The sequence below is a fragment of the Enoplosus armatus genome, chromosome 8, assembly GCF_043641665.1.
Source record: "Enoplosus armatus isolate fEnoArm2 chromosome 8, fEnoArm2.hap1, whole genome shotgun sequence".
Classification (NCBI taxonomy): domain Eukaryota; kingdom Metazoa; phylum Chordata; class Actinopteri; order Centrarchiformes; family Enoplosidae; genus Enoplosus; species Enoplosus armatus.
Genome location: NC_092187.1, coordinates 12,448,997 through 12,468,788, shown reverse-complemented (window position 1 = coordinate 12,468,788; position 19,792 = coordinate 12,448,997). Strand labels below are relative to the sequence as shown.

Sequence of the window (19,792 nt, the reverse complement as noted above, 5' to 3'; positions counted from 1 at the left end):
CTAGCCTGGTCAAGAATTACACATGGCTTCACCTATCATCAAGTGCACGTTTATCAGCGTCTTGTGACTTAAGTTGTGTTCAACGGCTCCATTAGTCAACAGAGAGCTGCAGTTAGGAGTTTGCGATCCCAACCATTAAATATGGATGATGAACTATGGGCCGGTTGAGTGTGAATAATTCATCCGCAGAGGGATTGTCGAACTACACTGGAGTGACTACCACACATCTCCAACAAAGGGCTCATAAATATACACAACTGTGATTATGATTATCATCGGCACAGGCATCAGCCGACAGAATTAGTCAGTGCATACCCAGTCAACCATTCAGACCGATTTAAAGAGGACATGGAGACCGTTTTAAATTGGCCCTCAGTATTATCCTCTGCCAGAAGAAGGTGAAGCAGGAACCCTCTGACATGGCAATATCCCTACAATCACATGGGTTTATGTGTGTTTTGTGTGTGAGTGTGTGTGTACACTGGTGGGCATCTTTCTGATGACATCTTTATCTTCACTTCTCCTCTATCACTCCCCATCTGTCCCTCTGTATTATATCACCTCTGCCTTCTGAGAGCCAAGTGGTGGCATCAGAACTGTTTCATTAGGACAACAGCCAGCATGAAGTTACTCTGGAGTCAATATCTAAGAAGACGGGGATTGGGCTACCAATTACTGATGTAATAAACCCCTAAAGTCACCATTTATGATAAAGCAGATGAACGTACAGGAAGAGAGCGTGCTGTAAATGCAAAGTAAAAAGTGCAGTCCGAGTCAGGGTATTAACTCACTTTGCATATTAGTTTACAACTCAACGCATATTACTTTACAGCTGAACACGTGGGACTTTCAAGGGCCACTGTATGCACCCCTGTCTAGGGTTACAGCACTCTTAGGTATGAAGCTACCCACAAGGACTGCGCATGTGCAGTCTATCTTGGCTACTGAAATGTGTTCTTCACTGATAGAGGCGCTCAGTCAAAGTCGCAGCAGCAAGTCCAGACTTTTTTCTTCAATTTTAATGAGCAAAGCCCACTGTGACTTCTGGGGGCTCGTCTAGGGGCTCACAGCAGCTATTATCTCTTTTATAACGCGGTCATTAGCACTCACATCAGGCCTGTTGTCTCTGCAGGCTCAAAGCAGTGGAGTCTGACATGCAATGCTAGTAGCTGTCAGTCAAATTAAAAAAACACAATAGGCTGATATGAGACCAACTGCTAAGAGGCTCCTGTGAAGAACAAGAAAGGATTCCAGTTCAGCAACATTCCCGAGACATAGACACATGAGACAAACTGTAATTAGCATTAAACAAGTAGCTTCCTGCAGCACACTCCACACCTAATACCATAAAGCAACAACACTAGCTATGAGATCATTGACACATATGAGAAGGCAATATGGATACAACTGTTTATTACACTGTGAAAGTGACGTAAATTGTCATATAGGCCCATGATGTCCTGATACAACATGAAAGTGATAGCTCCCTTGACAGATACTGTATTGTAGAACCTCTACCAGTTAACAAATCTCTATTGTGTATATCATATTATACCCAACGCTACTCCATAAATAGGGCTGTAACTAATTATTAATTTAATTTTTATTATCAATAACTTGGGTGGGTCATTACATGCATTACAAACAATAATTAAATGATCTATTGTATAATAAATACATAGTATAATAATAAACCTAATGAATAGAGGACAAAAGACTTATCTAAGACTTTCATGACCATAACTAAAGGAAAATGATGTCCACAGAGGGGTCATACAGTAGTGTACAGTGAGTCTAAAAAGGTAAGGGCTAACAGGATGTGGGGAACATAAAGGGGGAAAAACAACAGGCGATAAAGAGAGGGAAGTTGCCCTTTAAACAGGAGCTTATTCGCCCATGTCCCCAGGGCAAGGAGTTCCCATGAAAGCCACATACCGGACAGAGTTATCACAGTACATCAAACACGTTCAACCCCATCACTGTCTCTCACACCCGCCCAGTCTCCCTTCCACACACACACACACACACACACAGATACTATAAGACACACACCAGCAGGCTAGAACAAACTTTGTATTTCACTCTTTCTCTCTCTCCCTCTCATACTCTTTTTATGTTTTATACACAGACAAAACAAACACACACAATGACACACACACATCAAAAGCAAACCCTCTCCCGCATCCAATCGTCCAAATGTCCCCCTTTCAATGAAAGAATGCTGAAAGGAATTTCCTGACACCAGCCAAATGACCAAGCAACTGTCCGCGTGGGCAAACGCGGTAAACCAAAGTTGAAGATAACAAAGCCAACGTCGCGGCTAAAACGGTGACATCTCTCCTCGGCAGCGATGTGGCGTACATCGAGTTCACATGTCAGAATCACTGTCTGCTAATATTTCTATCTGTGCTGGAGTACATGAGAACTGAACATCTGAGGTGCAGCACTCTGCCTGCCCTCCAGGCTTCTGTGAGGCTCTTGTACGGGGAGACGAACACCTGCAGCTGCCTAATCATGTCTGAAATGCACAGCGAAAATCATTGTGACACCTTTGCTTCGTGACTGCAAAAAATGTGATTTCTATTCTATTCTCAAAGCCCCATTTGTTTTTGCAAGAACTTTTTTGTTATCTGTGCTCAAAGTTTTGAGACAAGGAGGGGAAAAAAAGCCTTACATTACTTACACTCTCTACAGCACAAAGACAAACACAAGTGCACACACGGAAGTCTCACATCTCCTACGCAATCTATAACTTTAAACACAACAAAAATACAATGCAACCTAATCTGCAACCTGCACTTTTTTCATCCCTTACTGCATGGGGATACACACATTAATCCCCTGGAACCAAGCTGCCGCTGGAAAATTAGGCAGGCAGACAAAGGAAGAGCTGGGGGACTCTGTGTGTGTGTGTGTCCGCACAGACAACGCCGTTTTTGCAATTGAGGGGGACGTGTAGATGAAAAGAGTGAATAAAAAGTGGCGAGGGGGACAGGAAGGGATTGTCGCTGGTGGGAGCAGGCGGACAGCAGAGTTTCAAACAGAGAGAGAGAGGGAAGGAGAGATGGAGCGAGGGGGGCCGGCTAGTAGAAGGGGTGGGAAAAATGTGTGTGTGAAAGAGAACAAGAGGGAGATAAAGAGAGGGGGGTGGCACAGACAAAAAAGGGGGCTGTGGGCTGTGGGGGGGGGGATTTTGCCTGATAAAATATGTGCCAATGTTTGTGTGAATGAAAGCAGTGACTATAGCTAAATTTTTGCCCGAACAAAAGCAGCTACAGTTGTGCGTGGAGAGGAGAGAGGAGAGGAGATGAAGAGGAGGAATGCTTTTAGTAGTTGGAAAAGGTTGAAAACAAGAGGTGATTACATTAGCATGGGAATAGTTTCCGTTTGGATGTCCAGTGTCACAGCGAGAGACTGGGTGCAGAGGGCCGAGGGAGAGCAGGGTGAAGGCCTGTTTTACTGTAAACCTGTTCCATGCAAAACAGTTTTAAGTGGAGCTCAAACGATGAATAAAAAGAAAATGAATCATCAACTATTTTTTATAATTGATTTATCGTTCAGTCATTTTTTAAAGCAAAAATACCAATTATAGCTTCTCAGCTGTGAGGGTTTTTTGTCTTATGTGATAGTTGACTGCATACATAATAATAATATTAAGCTTTAGGAAATTGTGATGGCCATTTTCCACTAATTTATACATCAAACAATTAATACAAATACAAATCAGCAGATTGATTGATGATGAAACGAATTGTCAGTAGCAGCCCTACTTCTACGTCCAGAATGATTTCTTACATTAATTATTGCTATCATAATCTGCAACTGAGCGCAGTTCTTCCTGAGCTCACTCAGTCCACTTTGACCATTTTTAAGAAAGCCGACATTTTTCTTTATTTGAAATTAATAGGGTTTTTTGTGCATTAAAAATAACTTTGAATGAGTTTAACTGAAAAAGCAACATTGAATTTAAATAACTGATTGTCAAGTTATCATCAGTTAGTACGGGTGTAAAGTTATGAGAGCACAGGTGTTTTATCAGCAAGTATGCGTGTGTGTTTCAGTCTTTTAACAAGGTCCTTTCATCAACTGCCAGCTACAATAATTTACATATTATCCCTTTTTTGATTACTAGACTGAGTGAGCTTTATTTCACCAGGCAGGAGCTCAGGAATAAGTGGAAAGGTTCAGCAGATACATTTGGCTGTAGACTGGGAGCTCAGGGAAGTATGAATTGTGTTGAATTTAGCTGATTGAGTAATGGAATACCCCTCAGCCTGAAACTAGTTTTCCACACATGGTTAATGCAACACTTGAATCTATCCTGTCTTTTTTTCCAATTCAGCATTAGTCCCACAGAGATTTAAAGAGGACATGGAGGCTGAGTGATGTGGGGAGACGGGGCAGAGGTAGCACAAGGTCTGAGAGCTGCTGGCCAAAATTCAAATGGGCTCGATGTCAAGCAGCAACTGTTCTGAGGATCACAGAAGTCCGCAGCTCAGCTGTTGACCACACTGGCAGGTAAAAACAAAAGGCCATGTTTGTTCAGTGAGGCCATGTCTAACAGTCACACCAGGATACATCACTGTAAGTGGCAGGTGTAGACCCACAAAGAGCCGACTTTGTCTGTGCTGCTGCCGACTTGAAAAACAGGAGGTGGTCAGGCTCAAACTGGGATTGTGTGGTACAAGTACGATTAATTACACTGTTCAAGACAAGCACTGTGCAATATACAGGGAGGGAAGAATTTAAACTCAACGTCTTAATGAACAGATCTTAAAAGTCACCTGTTTTTATGTAAATCCAGCACAGTAATTTAACTAAGCAGTGTGTGTGCAATTGAACAAGAAAAGATAATGAAATTAAAACTGCTCTGACTACTCCTCCTACTCAATGTTTGCACGAGTTGGTTCAGCACATGTTGCTCCCCTGTGCGTCTTCAGTCCAGGCGGTGTTTTGAAATCTGATTAAAAATATCAAATGCTGGCCCCTAGAATCAAACACACAATGATTGTTCTCTTCCCATTAGGGAAACTCAAGGCTGAAAACACAACAGGGACTTTTGTCCAATCCAGGTCAAGCATGGGAGAGTGCAGTGTAGGTAGCGCGCACACACACACACACACACACACACACACACACACACACACAGTACTGTTCCCTGAGAGAGAGACAGAGAGAATATGTGTTATCTAACCCCCCTTTTTGTTCTCTTTCATTCCCCTCAACGAGCAGAACCATCCCATACCAAAGGATTCCTCTAATCCAGGTGAGAGAAAGGCTCCTTAATCAGCCAATGATGAATCAGGATTACATGTCACTAAAGTAGCTTAGCAGCCCTGGAGCTCATATCAAGAACTGAGCCCCTTTTACTCCTGCAAACGGTCTCTGAACTTGTGTGGATGATGGAGTACTCCGAGATCAGCAAAGTGTTGATTTCCGTAGTTTAGCAGCTGTCAGCCTTTTTCGGAGAGGAAGCATCCTCCCTAATGTTTTGAGTACACCACTATGGCTCCCAGTGGGACTATCAGATGCAACGTTTTGATATACATCTATAAAATATCTATACCAGAGTTGAGGAGGGGATGCTTGATGTAATACATAATGTATGGATAAGATACATATAGGTGTAGCAGACATTGTGATGGATTTTTAGGATGCTCTTTTAATTCTCTAACATACATATTGTAAAAAAAAAAAATTGCTTCGAGAAAAGAGCCCATGATGTGCAGTAGTCACCGGCTCTGAGGCAAAACGCAATTAATGCACGTTATTTATAGGCTACAGCATATATGACACGATGATGCCTGGATGTGCAGGCACCATGAAGTGCAGCTATTGGCTAGCTGGCTGCTCAGCTGACTTCAGAAACGCCATGCAAACGGTGAAAGACACAAAGTACAATCACGATACGGGGCATGAGCACAGTGACTGAGACGACTGGCACCACCACAAATCAAAATCCCCAAACCTCCTGGCCTTTAGTGCCCTGAGCTCAAGGCAAATCATTCAAATGATGGGCTAAACAGTGTGAGTCTGAGGGCCTGTCAGCCGGACTGCCCGCAGGTCTGCACTTGACTTAAGTGTTTTTACACAGTATCATTCATTTCAGAATAATAAGCAGCCACAGGAGAGGATAAATAGCTAATAAGCCAACTCGTAGTGCTTAAACAGACTGAACAAAATAATAATAATGTCTCACTGAGGAATCACGAAAATCACTATTTGCATTGTATATAAATAAAAACAAACAGCACTTACCCAAATGTAACACCGTAGCTCGTCGGTCCAGCGATATATTTATTTAAAAAAACGAGCTGCACAGCCCAGATAGCTAACTAAGCTAACTCACTGATAAATTAATTTGTTATTATTCCTGTAGGGTTTTTTTCTTACAAACGAGATTTACATTGGGCTTTAAGCCTACAAAAAATATTTTACACCCACTGAAAAAATACCTTTACAAAAAAGCGTTAGAAAAAAATTCTCGGAAAATTCGGTTGCGTCTGTTTTTCTCTTTACATTTGACACGCTAGCCGCGGTGTTGACGGCTTGAAAATCCCCACCGGAGTCGTCGAGCCTCGGTCTGTGTGAAAGGCGGTCAGAGAGCACTTGGTACGTGTTCCAGTTCAGACGATGCTTGCCGTTGGTGTACAGATTTTCCCACTCGCTCCTCGGTCTGACGGCTCCAAGTTGCGCGACCGGCCATTCATGTGTACCCGAATAATATCAGCGACTTATGTACATAATTTACAACGCACGACTCCAACGGCCTTCGGCAGGTTCGCGTGTGTGCTGAGCGCGCTCTGCCTGCTCGCTCTCACTCGCCACAGGGCTCATCACCATCCCGAGGACGAGCTAAACCGACAGTTAGCTTACTCCACCGCAAGAGGGCAGTGCTGATGCGTGTCTGTATCGACGGCTTGTTATTTGACTTTGATGCTGCATTCAATAGCTCCTCGTAAGCTTCAGCTTCAGTACAGCAGCCGTTGAACCTCAACGACCGTTTTGCGATCACTGACAATAACGAGCCTGTGAAGGATATTGTATCACTTTGTTTTTTTTTATCGTAGAGATCAGGCAGATTATTATATTAATCTAGATACGATTCATGTATGATATAATAAATAAAATACTCATAGAGATGTGTGTCTGTGTGTGATCGTCTCAGATCCTTTACTTAAGTAAAACTACAACAATGTAAAAATACTCCATTACAAATAAAAATCCTGTATTTCTTAAATAAAAGTACAGAAGTAATATCAGAAAAATGTACTTAAAAGTATCAAAAGTACTCAATGCAGAAGATGTAAGTGTTAAACTATTGTATATTACATTAATTATTACTGATGCATTAATGTGCCAGTAGCATTTCACTGTTGTAGTTTAGGTGGAGCTAATTTAAATATTTTATATACTATTATTATTCTGTAACATTACAACATATTGTCTAAGCTAATCATATTTTTGTATGTATCTTAATCAAAAAAGTGACCAGTATCTATAGCTGTCAAATAAGTGGAGGTAGATACTTGGCACTGGTGAGCATGTGTAAATATTTGTGTGGACATGTGGGGGCATGAACGTGTATATGTATATGTGACCATATGTCCATCTTATATATTTTTTTCTTTAGACTATCTATTTAGTACCTCTTAATTTTTATTGTATAGAATTCAAGTTTTGCTGTTGTGACACTTAAACTCACAAGAATTGAATATATGTGCACCTTATGTTATACCTTAATTGAGACATAAAGACAGTTAAAAAGGAAACAAAGAGTAAATGTGTAAGTAATGAAGTCAAGATAATAATCTCAGCAAAAGGATAAATCTGTACTCTCCCTCAATAATTAACAGGGTGCTCATGGTCTCTGCTTCTCCCTTTGAACATCAGATATTCCCACAGTCCTTAAGAACACTAAACTCATTTGTAAATATACACCTCGAAATCACGATTTTTCTAACAACACATGAAGGCCCCATAACACATTTCAATGGAACAATGAAATTGATCGTGTTTGTCGTTATTACGTTACACCCACCGATTCAACGAGCAACACGACTCTACGCTGTCACTGACTTCACCGTCAAACCTGAAGTCTTCTACGTTCAGTCCGCAGTGCTTATCTCCAGCATGGCATATGGTTAGTGAAGCAAATGCCTTGAGCAGAATGAACTGAGTAACCCCAGAGAGACTTTGACTTTTGTCGCCCTCTTGTGAATTTCTTCAAGTACGCCAGTTGACTCAAGACCACTCAGGGCCAATTGGGGGGGGGGGGGTACAAGAATTATTACACTTAATATAATTCAGACAAAAGCTGCTAAAATCGACTCCTAACCACACATGTAAAATAATATTTTTTATTTCTACGCATTTCCTACATTTAGTTAGGCTTGCAAGATGCCTAATGGATACACTCACCATTTAAAAAAAAAAAAAAAAAAAAGACGACACACACAACCACACATGTAGGTTGAATCCTTAAACAAAGCACTTAGGAGGAGAGATGTTTGCAGGCCTGAGACAACATTAAAACCATGGGCGGTGTTACCATGAACCCACACTGTGAATGTGTTTCTAATAAAGAATTTAAATAAATTGTTTTATCAAAAAGGAAAATGGCCAAGGTCAAATTCATCTAAAGAAATCTGTAAACATGTGACAAGCAATAACAGCTGTGCATCAAGTTCTAAGGAAACAATGGCAGCTAACACTAGGCACAACAATATCACTGAAATATATATATCACAGGATGAAAATATATTAACATATTTAAATATAAAATCTGCCCACAGACCTGGTGCTTGGAAGGAAATTGAAACTACTAGTGTACCTATTCGTGGATTAGGTTTCCAAGTGCCTTAGTGTGAAACCAGTTAGGTGCTTCTTTCGCACAAGTATTCAACGCTTCATATTGCTGTCAAGCGCAGAATACTGACACCCTAGAGGAAATATGTCAAATTTTCCTACAATGACTTTGGAAGACCTTCTCCAGCTGTATTCATTCACTTGTCGCTGTTACACTTTGGTCATCAAACATTTAGCCTCTCATGTTTCCTTTAACCCGAAACAGAAATCGTCTTTGTTTCTATGACTTCAGCTCAAAAGTGGCTCACTTAAGCTTAATGCACAAATCCTCGATAACAAGTTCCAGCTATTTTAAATATATCAAGTCCCAAGACAATCTTTGCGGTCAGCTCATACCTCAGCCACGAGAGAGAAAATAAAATGTTGTTTATGGCCCGGATATTGGATGGTTTCCAGTCATTCGGCAGTTCCCTAGTCATTTGGATCCACCGCTGACACTCCAGGTGTTACTGTACTGTATGTGAGAAGGCGTCAGTCACTATCATCCTTCCAGGGGTGGCCGCAGAGGAATACAGCCATCCATCTCCAGAGACTCGGGCCAGCCTTCATACTTGTTGCTGCTCTTACTGTTCTTCATGCGCTAATGGGAACAACCGCGGGCAAACAGAACTCGTGTCAACAAAACAGACTGGGATCAGGGGTGAGGGGGTAAATAATGTTTGCAAAAGCATACTAGAAACTATTAGACTCATAATTTCTGAAAAGCTTGGAACGTAGAAAAACCACCAATCTCAAAAGCTATGGGCAGGTCTTTAAGACACTTAAAGCAAAAATGCAAGACTTTCTCTTGCAATATTGGTACATGGGTGTATCCTCTCCTTAATATATTATATTATTATATCATTGAGCCGCCTGTATCATAATTCTGTAAGCAACCAATCTTAATAATATTGTCTGGTGAGTTATTTTGCATTGTACTTATATACGATGACATACAGAGGATACATCTTTTACTACAGGTGCTCGAGCAGTTAACTGTAGGCAAATCAGTGTCACGTCAAAGGAGCTGACGAAGTCTACACTTAGCATCTGTTCAGCATTAATAGTAACAGTAACATACCTGCTCAAAGGGACTCTTATTCTCGATGCCCTTGGCTCCAACAAACACCCAGCTGTCTCTAAAGGCCAGCTCCTTCACTGCCGTGCTCCCAAGCTCCTCAAACAGTCGTCGAGACTCGTCGTTCAACCTGACATGAGGATAAGGTAGCAGGTTAATGTTTATTAAGTGGGTTGGCTGTTTTTCTAAGCAAGAGGCTTACGGGTCAATATAACTTAACCTCTGTTAAAATGATTGAAATGAAATACAGGCTATTACCATTTCTCAGTAGGCTCCTCTTTTACTCTTTAACAACGTCTCAATGGCACTTTCAGGTTCTACCACTCTGCAACCCCGATATGTTTTTAAGCCACAAGGCGTTTGAGGGTAACAGGGAGGGATTTAAGATCATGCTGATTTTGTTACACCAAAAGGCATCAAGTGTTCAATAACAAATTAACCAGTCACCTGATGTCATCTAAAGGTAATATTAACAATAAAATCTTGACACATTTTGTCTTCAAATTATCATTCTCGGCAGCTCCGCCTTTTGCATTTTTGTTTTCTGTGCTTTAATGCAGTATTTTTATTATGTGTGAGACTTTGAAGATGTTTGAATAAATCAATTTATTAATTCTTATACAAGTGGATTGTATAATGTTGAATTTGGCTGTAAAAGTGACAGCAGATGAACTGATGAGCATCAGCCCTGCTGGTGTTTAGCCATTAAAAATACTTTTCTCTGTAGCAGTGCCACATAATTATTTCACTCTACAAAATATTTTCCCAATTATAACATGAAATACCCGTTAGCTTTAGCTGACAATTTATCTTTGAAAATTGCCTTGAGGTGCGTGTAAGGGGATAAGACAAGGGTGTCGGACTGGAACTGATAACTCATCATGGATTCTTACTTTGTAGCTGCATCATCAAAGGACGCCACGAACACAAGTGTTCCTTCATGGAGTGGCCGGAGAAACTTCAACAGGTCAGAAATATCTGAGGATGAACATCAGATGAACTATGAACTGTGGTTTATAGCTTGTTATTACCAAGCCAGATGCACCAGGTGTGGAATATATACTAAGCATTAGTGTCTGTTTTTATTACCTCCTGCCCACATATCAAATGTCTTTGTGGCCAAGAGCTCTCCTGTCACCCCTGGAGTAAAAAAAACATCAGTCAGATGTTAAAAAAAAATAGCACAATTAACAGGAGCTTAAATATACATGCAACACAGTCGGTTAAAAGGTGGAGGACGACACTCTTACCATTGACCAAAGCTATGTTTAGTCCTCGGCCAACGTTGTTCTTCACGCTGCTCAATAACCTGTGAGACAGAAACGTGAAAGGTTGAAGCACTCACTGAAGCACTTTAGGAGAGCACTTCCCTGCTTTGCACAAATCCATTAACCTACACACTTATACACTCTTCCTGGCACTTGAGAAAAAACAATAAAAATACTGTAAGAATCAAGACTACAGACAAAACCAAAGAAATGGGGGACAGACAGACTGAAAGAATACTTGCATTCAGCTCCACAGACAGACTTGGAGGCCTGGTTATGACAGCAAAGAGGACAAAAAGAACAGAGGGTGAAACAAAAAAAAAACAGAGAGAGACAGCAGGAGAGACAAAGACAACATGGATGAACAGACAGGAACTGGTAAGCACTGAATCTCACATCTTGTCCTCCAGGCAGATTTTGGGCCCGATGACATTGGCAGCACCAGACACCAAGCGGAAAGCCAAATGTTTTGGGGGACAGGGAGCTGAAAGTCCACATTTATATCTCCGAGGGCGGGGTTCAGCTAAAATATACGATACTTTCGTCAATGGTGATAAGGACGATGATGAGGATGAAACATTATCATGATGATACACTTGACAGGCAGAGTATTCACAAAACAGTCATTTCATATGGTTTCTTGTACTTACAAGGGGTCGGTTCCTCACTTGCACCTGAAAAAAAATACACAATGTTCACACTCAATATGAACTAATCTCATATCAGAACGGCTTTGTTTGATCATTGTATACACAGACCCCTCCATCAAACATGCATCAAGATTAAACCAACTTATAAAACTTGTCTTTAGGGTTATCGCTATTCGATACAATGTCAGAAAATAGTGAAAAATGCACATCACTGTTTCCCAGTTTTGCTATTTTTGTTGTTTTCATTGTTCTCAACTAATTTTCTGCCAATCAATTCATCTTTACATAACTACTTCTCTTACCACTGAAGAAATGCCGCACAGATGAACCACTCTCCCCTCCAAATAAGGTGTTTGCCAGCAGCCAGGTGAGTCCCACCAACAGCAGCACAGCCACAGCTCTCAGGGGACCTGCGAAGAGAAAACGGACACACCAGTTCAGGCAAAAGACACATGGGAACCAAATTTGCAAGCTCATGTTTTATTTGCTCTGGCAGATACCAGGCTACGTGGCATAACCACCGGACCAACAAGTTCCCACTGGAATATATTAAATTATGTTTCAACCAACCTGTTAATCTCATGATTCACCTCTCACAGGCCTGGACAAAGACTAAAAAACACAACAAAGTATCTATTAGTGTGGTTTGAATTTCAGCCAAGTTTATAAAGTGTAGTTATATTTTTACAAAGACAAAAGCTTTACTATGTTTTCATTTTCCATATATCATGACAGAAGTTTTAAACAATGTAAATAAAAGGTATGGTTTAAAAAAGAAAACATAAAATAGAAAGGACAAGTACGGTAAAGGAGAAAAAGTAAAAAGGGCAAATATACCATTTAATTGTGTATATCTTTTGTTTTTATGTAACTTTAAAGAGTTTGTCAACGGCTTGTTAAAGGGTATTCTTTTATAAAAGCGGTATTTGTGAATAACGAATGTAACCATTAAAATTATAACATTTGCAAAACAATTAATTTGGGGTCATTTCATTCAAAGTTTAGCGTGACATCTTTACCAGAAAGCTTTCAATTCGTTACAGTGGCCATGCAAGATGGCTAAGCAGAGATGACGTTTGTTTGAAGGGATGACATGGACCCAAACCATCGCATAGACACGACAACAAAGGATACATCCTTTAACAACATAATTAATCACTTAAATGTACTTAAAAACACAAACGGCAGATCTTACGTACTGTGTCCACACTTCAGGCGAGTGTTTCCTTTTCCTTGTCACCTTTGCTAGCTTGTACTGAACGGTAAAGAAGAGCTGTTGCTCCTGCCGCCCGGGACTTTGATTATTTCTTTCGCTGTTTCCTCATTGAGGCTCTCCTGGTATAAATTAGCGTTCAGTGAGAAGACAGGCTGAAGCCAATATGCTCAGCCGACCATTTACACAAGTTTTATTATTCCGCTTTTAACAAGCATGGAAGAAAACAATCTGTTTGGTTTGTCCCATCTGTCTTCCGGATATATTGCCAACTCCCAGTCCGTAACCACTGAGTCTGCGCGGCGATGTTCACGTGACCAAATTTGACGTGAATCTTTTAGTATTTAATCTTGGGCTACATTTTTTTATTGTTGAACAGATATGTAATAAATCACTCTCCTCGTTAAACTGTCCATACCAGAAATAAATAAATACAGATTTTCTTTGACTAAATAATTCACTAAATAAATTGTAACTATCGCGCGAGCACAACGCATCCTCCTCGTGCACGCGACTTGTGCTTCAAAATCAAGATGGCTGCCCACAGTGCCGTACTCTCGATGTCCAAAATCATTAATCCTTTCTGGGGTGGACGCCTTGGAAATACGGTTAAAGTAAGATAAGACACGTTGCCTTTTTTCACGTCGGTTGTGATCTTGGCTCTGTGGCTCCACCTTAAAGTCGTTTATTTTATCTGAACACAAGGTCATATGGTAAATATCATACAGTTGAATTGACAAGCTAGCTTGCAGGCTTCCACATCTTTTCAGCAGAGCCGAGATAGAGCTGGTTTTATCAAAGTTTTGCTAAACAATGTAGAGCCCCCCATGATTGAATCCATTTGCAAAAAAAGCTCTAAACCATCTTTCTTCATTTTGTATTTCAGGTATTTGGAACAACTCTGACGAGTCACAGGAATAAGACCTTGCTTACTGTGAGTGAATCAAATTGTCTCTGTGGGTTTCAATCTTGTTAGAATGAGTAGATGTGGTTTTGTCACTTTTAATACTGAATGAGAATATGATGTACTCGTGATGCCATAAAAATCACTGCTACTCATTCAACTATTTATTTCCATGCTGTATGGCTTTGGGTTAAACTTTGGAAGTGGCTGGGTGGCTTTTTGTATCTGTTTTAATGTAACCTCGGAGTGCGACTACCTGGATTCCCTTATATAGCTGTCAAACTAACTCTTGTCCTTCTGCTTTCGTTGCTGTCCGTCTTCAACAACAGGGAGAAAACATTGTAAGTAGCCGACTCTGACGTGGTTCACCAGACTACAATGCACCACTTCACATACAAAACAGAACATTGCCATTTCTATACTAGGGCTGTGTGATGTATAAAAAAGTTCTATAACAATAACTATAATAATAATAATAAATAATATAATAATAATATCGCATGTCAAACAAATAATGGATATATCTGGTTTAGTAATTAATTGTAATTTTAGTTTGATATTAAGAACATTGTTCTTGGTTCACATTATTAAAAAATCCAATAAAATCCAATAAGATGACCTTGATAAATGTTAATTAACAGTGATATATTGCCCAGCCTAACATACTACCTAACATTATACTCACACACCTGCTTTTTTGTTGCTTTGGCCTCGTAGAACTGTACTGGTGATTTTGCATTTTCTAACTAGATTGTATGGGTTTACCAATTCCAAATGTTTTTGCGATGATTTCCTGCCTTCCACACTGCCAATATATATTTTTCATTTCACTTTGGTATGAAAACTGACTTTTACGTAGTGGAAATTGCTTGAAATTGCAAATTTACTAAGGTGAACATTACTCCACATTAGTTTTTGTTAAATAGCATCATTATTGAGTGGAATGGGATCGCCAGCAGAGGCTATTTTGAAATCTCTTTTGTGTCAGCTATTTTTTAACACAAAAAACTACCAAATTCACAATATCCTAGTCAAGTTAAAACTTGCAAAACAATCAGTGTTGTCCTTTTTTAAGTTCAGTGCAGTTAATAATGTATAAAATGCCAATATTACAGCCCCCTCCTGCAAAGTATGGAGGCAGACACACTGTGACCCTCATACCTGGAGATGGAATCGGTCCAGAGCTGCTCAATCATGTCAGGGAGGTTTTCAGGTTGGTTAGACTTGAACTAAATCCTGTTCAAAGTGTTGACTACAGACCGGTGAGGATTGCCTCACCACGTGGTTTTGTATTCATGCTGTAGATTCAGCTGTGTGCCGGTGGACTTTGAGGTGGTGCATGTCAACTCTGCTTTGGAGACTGAGGATGACATCAGTAATGCCATCACTGCCATCCGCCGTAATGGGGTTGCCCTCAAAGGTAAGCAAACCCCTTTTTTTCTGTGTCACAAGCAGAGCATGAAAACATAAAAAAAGCAGGGCACAGCTTTGAAGCATGCTGTTTGTAATGAGACCATGACACCAAAGTTTAACTGTGACATTACTTAACTCTCTTGATAGGTAACATAGAAACCAAACATACCATGGCGCCATCTGTCAAATCCAGAAATAATCTCCTTCGGTAAGAGCTTTAATGAAATATTCAGTTCCCTTGAGAAAAGCTATCTTTTATCAGATGGCTTATATTGCTTCCATAATTTGGTCCTTTGTGTCTGGTAATGTCAGTTGACCCATTGCTTTTTCCTGACCACCCCCACCCCCTTCTGTCTTGTTCCATGTGTGTATTAACAGCACAAGCTTAGACCTGTATGCCAATGTGATGCACTGCCAGTCTCTCCCTGGAGTCCAGACTCGCCACAAGAACATTGACATCATGATCATCAGGGAGAACACAGAGGGAGAGTACAGCAGTCTGGAGCACGAGGTCAGTCAGACCAGAAACACAATCAGTTCTATTGTCTGCTTATACTCCCTCCTTTAAAGACCTCTCTTCTTTCTGTGTCTTTTTTCTTCTCTTCTTCTTCTCTTTTGAAATGTTTTACCAAGGGAAAGATATCAAACTGATATACTGCTGCAGATGATGATCTTATTAAATAGACTGATATTGGCCAGACATGACAGATCCACATTTAATACTGTGTATTGCTTGCCAACCTTATCAAATAATAACTTTTATAGAACTATAAAATGAATGTTTGTGGACACCTCTACTTTAAGTTAAGAAGCAATGTGCACTTACAGCCGATTGCTCCCTTTTACACAGAAGAAGGATCCAAGTCCGTTCTAAATGCTGCTGCACAAATAACTCAAAACAATGTTACTACATTATTAACAGCATCAACTACTTGAACTTAAGTAATTCTCCTCCCTGTCTTCTTTTAGAGTGTATCAGGGGTAGTGGAGAGTCTCAAGATCATCACAAGGAACAATTCCCTCAGGATCGCCGACTATGCCTTCCGTCTGGCCAGGGAGAAAGGTCGTCGTAGGGTCACTGCTGTACACAAGGCCAACATCATGTGAGTTACTCTGAAACAAATGTATCATGCAAGAGCTGTCTGGCCTCCTGAGTCTTGCGTAATACTGAGTTTCTTAGTGCTGGAAATGTTGAGTGTGGCTTTTCTGCTCCAACAGGAAGCTCGGCGATGGCTTGTTCCTGCAGTGTTGCCGAGAAGTGGCCTCTGGTTACCCAGACATCACATTTGACAGCATGATTGTGGACAACACCACCATGCAGGTGATAGACAGATTAAAGGACACGTCTCTGAGTTTGGAAAAGTTTCCAAATGTTGTTTTATCTAAATGAGTCACCTGCTACCTTGTTTGTTTGTGTTTTTAGCTGGTGTCCAACCCCCAGCAGTTTGATGTGATGGTGATGCCCAATCTGTATGGGAACGTGGTGAGCAACGTGTGTGCAGGCCTAGTGGGAGGGCCTGGCCTCGTGCCCGGGGCTAATTATGGCCGTGACTATGCGGTCTTTGAAACGGTGAGTGTTTGGCAGTTCGTGGTTAGTTGGACACACTCCCCTCTGTTTCCTGAATAAAGAAAAATACATGAATCATGTCTGCCTGATATGTTGTAACTCAGAGGTTTGTCTCCTTTTTTTTGCCCCGTTTTTTGGGGTCTCTCAGGCCACAAGGAACACAGGGAAGAGCATTGCAGACAGGAACATTGCTAACCCCACTGCCATGCTGCTAGCCAGCTGCATGATGCTGGACCACCTTCAGTAAGCTTTTCCAGATAATACCTTTCAGTGCAAACCGTCCCGTGGTTCCATCTGTGATGTGATGTTGTGACTGTGGTAATACAAGTAATGTAAATAATGATTTCTCCTGTATGTCTCCAGGCTTTATGACTACGCAAGTTTGATCCGCAATGCAATCCTCACCACCATGAATGAAACCAGGGTAAGTCTTCCTTCACTGAGAGGCCTCTCCCCCTCACCTGTCTCCCTGCCATGAAGCTAACAGGCCATTGTTGTGTGACAGAGGCTTAGAGGCCCTGGTGGCAGGTCTGGCAAGCTTCGTAATGGGCATCACAATACATTCACACAAAGCAACTTTGTGTCCTTTCAGTGTCACAAAGCTCTTTATGAAGTGCTACACTGTATGGTATCTGATTTTACAGTGTGTGGCATTGGCATTAATTACAGTCTTTGAACTCATTTAGAACCCTGATCTGCTTCTCATCCAAGGCAGCAGACTGGTTTTTGAGAGATGATATGTGATATGTATTTTATATTTCCCCAGTTGGAAACTTATTGCATACAGGCACACAAAAAATATATAAAGCACGCATACAAACACAATGAGATTCATTCCATTATTTTGAATTGGCATTTGGTGCTTTGTTGCTTAATTTATTACTTTTGGTTGTTTGTGGTTTATGAGCACCCTGTTTTGTTTTCTTGCAGTTGCACACAGCTGATATCGGGGGTCAGGGCACCACATCGGAGGTGGTCCAGTCCATCATGAGGATGATCCAGAGTAAAGGGAAGCTCACAACTGAGCTCTAAACACACTCATTAGATGTGTGAGTTTGAACAGCTGTCTCTGTATCTGGGACAGGTGTACAGTGTGAGAGAGGATGTCCATGCATGTTTGTTTCCATAGCGTCAGGTCTTATCACTGACATCAAAACGGTTTCCTTTTTTTTTTTTTCCCCTTCTTCACACAGCTTACTGACCAGTTCACTGTACAAACAACCTTTTATCCACACCTGTGTGTTTCACACATAATAATGACCTTTGTCGAGACGGTTCCATTATCACTACTATTAGATAAATCCTACTGTAAGGATAGATTATATTTCCTGAGTTCATCAGGTTCATTCAATTGAAAATCTGTTCTCAGAAATTGTTACAAAACAGGAATAGGCCTCAATCACAGAACAGATTTTGGGGTGAGAAATATTTAAAATATCTTAATATGGGCATGCATTGTCCACTCTGCATTCATCAAAGGGATCATTATTGATTTTCCAAGTTACAACTATGTTAAAGCCTTTTCAATCAACCAAAATGTGCAATGTTCGTTTTTTTTTTTGTCGTACTGTAACTTAAATATCAAGTTGCCTGTTATATACTGCACTGTCCTTTTTGTTCACATCAGATCAAGTGTACTATACAAATGGTGATGTAGCTATTTCCTAGATATACTGTACATCGAGTAACTGCTGTCAAAGTTTTACGCTTGTGCCATAATAATGTTTTCACCTAAGTTTGGATCACATCACAAACATATACTGTTGTCTTAAAGTCTAACTGGACAAGAGCTCTAAAAGCCTGATATGAAAAGACTGCTTTTATCTTATCTGTGGATGGATATATATATATATATATAATGTATAACACAAATATTATCAATAAAGAAACTATCTACCTTAAAGTGGTATTTTTGGACAGAGGTTTGAGTTTTAAAGCTAAAGCAAATAGATCTTCAAATTATGCATGCACACAGTTGCATTAGTTTTACCTCGGTGCACCTAATATACTGGCAACTGAGTGTGTATAGCCTTTCAAAACAGGAACCTTTTTTTTGCTAAGATCAGTTAAGATTTATCTTAATTCTTTGCCCTTTTCTGCTTCAGAGAAAGAAGCTATGTTCTGGCCTCCTCCTCCAAGAAGATTATTTTTGCTCCAATTAAGATAAAGCTCACTGATCCTTTCCGTTTGTTTTACAATTTCACGCTCCGTCAAGTGTTTTACTGGATGACAAGTCGCTGTTTTTACTTTTCACCACTAGGTGGCAACAGCACTTTCTAGAGTTGCCACTAAGCTGGAACTTGGAGCAAATTGCACAACTGTATGCATGTGCGCTCCATTACATACACCGTCTGACGAAGACAAAATGTAGAATACACTGTGTATTATCATTGTGGATCTCTACATATGCATGTTATTACTGTAGTGTGAAAAAGCTGCGGGGAAAAATAGGATGCAAGAGTCTCTGGCAAGCAGGCTATTCCACATAATTGGGAACATTAAGATAATTCTCGTTCTTCTCATATGATTTCTAGGAATCAGGCTCTTGGCTTCAGACTACGTGTTTCTAAGACTAACGTGAAGGATTTGGGCTTTGCTCTCTGTTGAAATTATCCTTATTTAGTGTAATAGCAAACCATCTATTATAGTTTCACCTGGTGAAACCAAACCATCCATTGATGTTTCATATAGTTTTCGAAATACTGTGACCACACAGGCATGTTAAAGAAAAACTTCCCTGGTCCTCTGAGCCAGCAGAGGCAGGAGGAGGAGCAGATGGATGTTATAGTAGTGCTTCATTCAGCAGTGACCTCCTGCTTACATATATTGTACAAATAATCCCAGCCCGCCTC

The 19,792-nt window shown here is 40.5% G+C and overlaps 2 protein-coding genes across 3 annotated transcripts; one reads left to right on the top strand and one right to left on the bottom strand.

Annotated features, from left to right (window-relative positions):
- Positions 1-8,346: 8,346 nt before the first annotated feature.
- Positions 8,347-13,296, bottom strand: fam3a (FAM3 metabolism regulating signaling molecule A). The gene is made up of 10 exons (XM_070910271.1): positions 13,043-13,296; positions 12,414-12,455; positions 12,146-12,253; positions 11,844-11,867; positions 11,590-11,716; positions 11,176-11,234; positions 11,015-11,065; positions 10,819-10,903; positions 9,929-10,055; positions 8,347-9,448 (listed from the first exon to the last, which is right to left on the bottom strand). Exons 2-10 carry the CDS (start codon positions 12,424-12,426, stop codon positions 9,350-9,352), a joined length of 693 nt encoding a protein of 230 aa, XP_070766372.1. The 5' UTR covers positions 12,427-12,455; positions 13,043-13,296; the 3' UTR covers positions 8,347-9,349.
- A 293-nt stretch (positions 13,297-13,589) lies between these two features.
- Positions 13,590-18,843, top strand: idh3g (isocitrate dehydrogenase (NAD(+)) 3 non-catalytic subunit gamma). Of its 2 annotated transcripts, XM_070910192.1 has the most exons (13): positions 13,590-13,670; positions 13,943-13,990; positions 14,290-14,301; positions 15,076-15,173; positions 15,265-15,380; positions 15,521-15,581; positions 15,752-15,884; positions 16,343-16,476; positions 16,592-16,694; positions 16,797-16,943; positions 17,089-17,183; positions 17,304-17,364; positions 17,871-18,843. In XM_070910192.1, the coding sequence occupies exons 1-13, from the start codon at positions 13,590-13,592 to the stop codon at positions 17,970-17,972; spliced, it is 1,191 nt and encodes a 396-aa protein (XP_070766293.1). In that variant the 3' UTR covers positions 17,973-18,843. The 2 variants fall into 2 exon arrangements, with proteins under 2 accessions (XP_070766293.1, XP_070766292.1); XM_070910191.1 differs by lacking the exon at positions 14,290-14,301 and having other exon boundaries at positions 13,597-13,670.
- The last annotated feature ends 949 nt before the right edge of the window (positions 18,844-19,792 follow it).

Excerpts from the sequence above, each read along its gene's own strand:
- fam3a (XM_070910271.1), bottom strand. Across the intron at positions 11,868-12,145 it reads TGTGCGGCATTTCTTCAGTG|GTGCAAGTGAGGAACCGACC; the intron begins GTAAGAGAAGTA and ends ATTTTTTTTCAG. Across the intron at positions 11,066-11,175 it reads AAACATAGCTTTGGTCAATG|GGGTGACAGGAGAGCTCTTG; the intron begins GTAAGAGTGTCG and ends TTTTTACTCCAG.
- idh3g (XM_070910192.1), top strand. The coding sequence starts at position 13,590 with ATGGCTGCCCACAGTGCCGTACTCTCGATGTCCAAAATCATTAATCCT. Across the intron at positions 16,944-17,088 it reads ACTATGCGGTCTTTGAAACG|GCCACAAGGAACACAGGGAA; the intron begins GTGAGTGTTTGG and ends GGGGTCTCTCAG. Across the intron at positions 17,184-17,303 it reads ATGATGCTGGACCACCTTCA|GCTTTATGACTACGCAAGTT; the intron begins GTAAGCTTTTCC and ends GTATGTCTCCAG.